At 51.7% G+C, this 2,830-nt stretch overlaps 1 protein-coding gene across 1 annotated transcript; it reads left to right on the top strand.

Moving 5' to 3' along the window:
* Window positions 1-435: 435 nt before the first annotated feature.
* BDP81DRAFT_456802 (uncharacterized protein) lies at window positions 436-1,588 on the top strand (the record flags this gene model as incomplete). Its single annotated transcript, XM_060593217.1, has 2 exons — window positions 436-654; window positions 722-1,588. The coding sequence occupies 2 exons, from the start codon at window positions 436-438 to the stop codon at window positions 1,586-1,588; spliced, it is 1,086 nt and encodes a 361-aa protein (XP_060452116.1).
* Window positions 1,589-2,830: the final 1,242 nt, after the last annotated feature.

Here is a 2,830-nt window from a genome sequence, read left to right as displayed (position 1 = left end):
AGCTTCCGAGGCCTTTTCCCTGCGCATCACATAATCTCGCGCGCGCACATTAGACGCACCCCGTCTACTCCCCGTCGTCTCCCCGTCGTCTCCCCGTTGCTGCTCGACATTAATAATTTGCCTACGCCCTCCATCCCAGTACCTTGCCGTGCTTACTGTTCCGCCCTCTTTACCCTAGCGCCGCGGACTCTTGGCTGTGTCATCCCGACTCTTTTACCTTTTTGGTTGATTCTTCCTTTTAACTGGGTCGACTTCGTTCTCGCTATCATATATAGTTCACTTACACGGCTCTCACCTCCCTTCACCCACAGACTTATACGCAGTTTGCCCCTCGCTCTACATCAACAACATCTTCCTCTTCCACACATCGCCACACCTTATCCTTCCTCGCTTGCCACCTACCATCACCCCAATAACTAGTAATCATTCATCACAATGGGAAGCGGTCTACCCACACCTCCCTTGGAGGATCAAAAATCCAGAAAAAGCTCTTCTAGCTCCAAGGCCATCAAGCCCAACCGCCACACTGGCAAGCGCGCGAGCCCTCACAACACGACACAACATCACGATCATAGCTCTCAAGCCATGTCTGCCGATGGACGCCATAAGAGAGTATGGAAGGCTTGCGAACGGTGTCGTATGAAGAAGACCAAGGTAAGCACCACCACCACCACCACACCCAACCTCCGAGTCACTCCCATCTGACTTGAACTTTACTCAGTGCGACGGAGAATTCCCCTGCAAAAGGTGTAAGGACGACGGTCTCGTCTGCACCGCCGGCGTTCGCAAGAAGACTGAATACAAGCAGCTGCCCAGAGGGTACGCTGAGGTTCTCGAGCACACACAATTCGCCCTTATTGCCACCGTCCACAAGTTGTACTCTATGGTTAGGAACCAACAACAATGGGACCTTGGTGAGCCCGAGCTCAACGACAGAGGACAACCCGTCATCCACAACATTGCCCAGAAGCTTGGATGTATCCGCCCCAACAGCGATATCGACTTGCCAGTTCACTCGGTATTCCCTGAGGACGAGGCAGGCTTGGCCGAGCTGGCGCGCCAACTGGAGGAACAGCAGAAGGAACGCGATGTCGAAAAGCCCATGAAGGTTGAGGTCGATTCTAACTCAAGTTGCGAGCGTTCAGATCGCGCAAGCTCTTCCGACATCGATCACTCCGAATTTGAGGCCGACTACCGCAAAGCCGTCTTTGGCGGCCACAACAACCCGATGACCATGTCTCCGCAAAGCTTTTCTACAGGATACACTGAGTTCGATGTCGACTCAGTCGCCTCACCCATCGATCCGACCGCCGCCATGTTCCAACAAAACCAGTCCCCGCCCATGAACGCCTACCAACAATGGAATATGCCCAGGCAATCAGCACCCTCTTCAATGGACCTCGCTCAGCAATTCTTCCAACATCCCGGCGCCCTCACCAACATGGATATGCTCAACCAAGGCCTGATCGAGTCAGAATTCGGAACTATTAAGCCCCACGTCCTCAACTGTCCGAATCCGGAAGTCATGATGGGAATGGGCGACCCGATGATCTACGGAGGCTACGATGGCGAGCCAATGCGACTGTAACCCAATCATTAAAGTCACCAAGCATTTCGAGTACGGATTACGAGTTATAGAATTGGGCTTCGGTCGGGCTACGACCATCAGGCGCACAGAAGACATGGGGTCAAGGGTTTTGCGAATTCTGGGTTTTCAATGATACACCGCAAAGGCGTTGCTTTTTCTGGGAAAGGGACCCCTTCCCCATCTCGCGAGAGAGAAAAGGCGTACAACGGTTTTTTGGGGTGGTTTATTTGTTTTTTTTTTTATTTTGGTCAACTCGGATGAGGTTAATCGCCACCGTTCAAAAGGATGGAGATAGTGAGCGGGAAACGGCCTTTGGGAGAAGAAGGACATTATTAGCATTGAGGCGACGATTTTCATGTTACGACGACACAAAAATCGAAACCATTGCATCAACTTTTTTCTTGACCGTGTCTATTTTCTATTCGTGTGTAACGGCCGAGATTTCTTTTGCGATGACGCTGGGTCCAGCAGCTTTCCTTTAATTTTTAGAGAGAGAAAAAGGTTTATCTTACCGCCCACCCTCCTTCACAGAGTTGGGACGGAAGGACAAGCTTGCATAAAGCTGAACCGGGGGGGCCAGAGGTCAAAGTAACCAGTGTAAAAACAGATACACACACAATACCACAAACCACCACTCTACGAGCGCAACCAATACTTTTCTCAATTTCGATGGCGTGCAATTTCTACCTAATTTGGATTGTAAGACACAAAGTCCGTGAGCTTTTCAAACCCAGCAGCCCCAGGTCGGCGAATCATTTTTTTTAGGCTCTCCTGCCTGTCGTTGTATTGCACAGCGAGAGCTCTATTGACTTTTGCCGACTGCTCCCCCTGCTGTAACCTCCCAGGTTAGACTTCGAGCGTATTCTGGTAATGGGAGAGCACGACGCTACAAGAAGACGGTGACAAGACTCAGAAGAAAGTCTACTTATTCGTGTGTCTCACGCCCGGCTTACACTCTCTTCGCTAGGCCCGCAGTCCAAAGGAAAATCTTAGAAGAGGATCTTGGGGGGTTTCTTTTCCTTGCCAGGAGCCAGCTCCGTCGGTCAAAGTCAGTCCCCTCCAAATTTGTCCTGCGAGCATGGCAGCATGCCAATTTGTTGCTCTCGGGGTCACCAACGCTGCGACCGAAACCCCGGAGGGTTTGGAGCGAATGCGACGCTCAGAGTTGCCAAGGGGATGAGCCACGGGGTCTCCACGTCACGACTTATAATTCTCACCAGTGGGGAAAGGTCGGCGGCGGAG

Source organism: Colletotrichum phormii (assembly GCF_030913505.1).
Source record: "Colletotrichum phormii strain CBS 102054 chromosome Unknown BDP81scaffold_1, whole genome shotgun sequence".
NCBI classification, from domain to species: domain Eukaryota; kingdom Fungi; phylum Ascomycota; class Sordariomycetes; order Glomerellales; family Glomerellaceae; genus Colletotrichum; species Colletotrichum phormii.
This window is presented reverse-complemented; position numbering and strand designations above follow the sequence as displayed.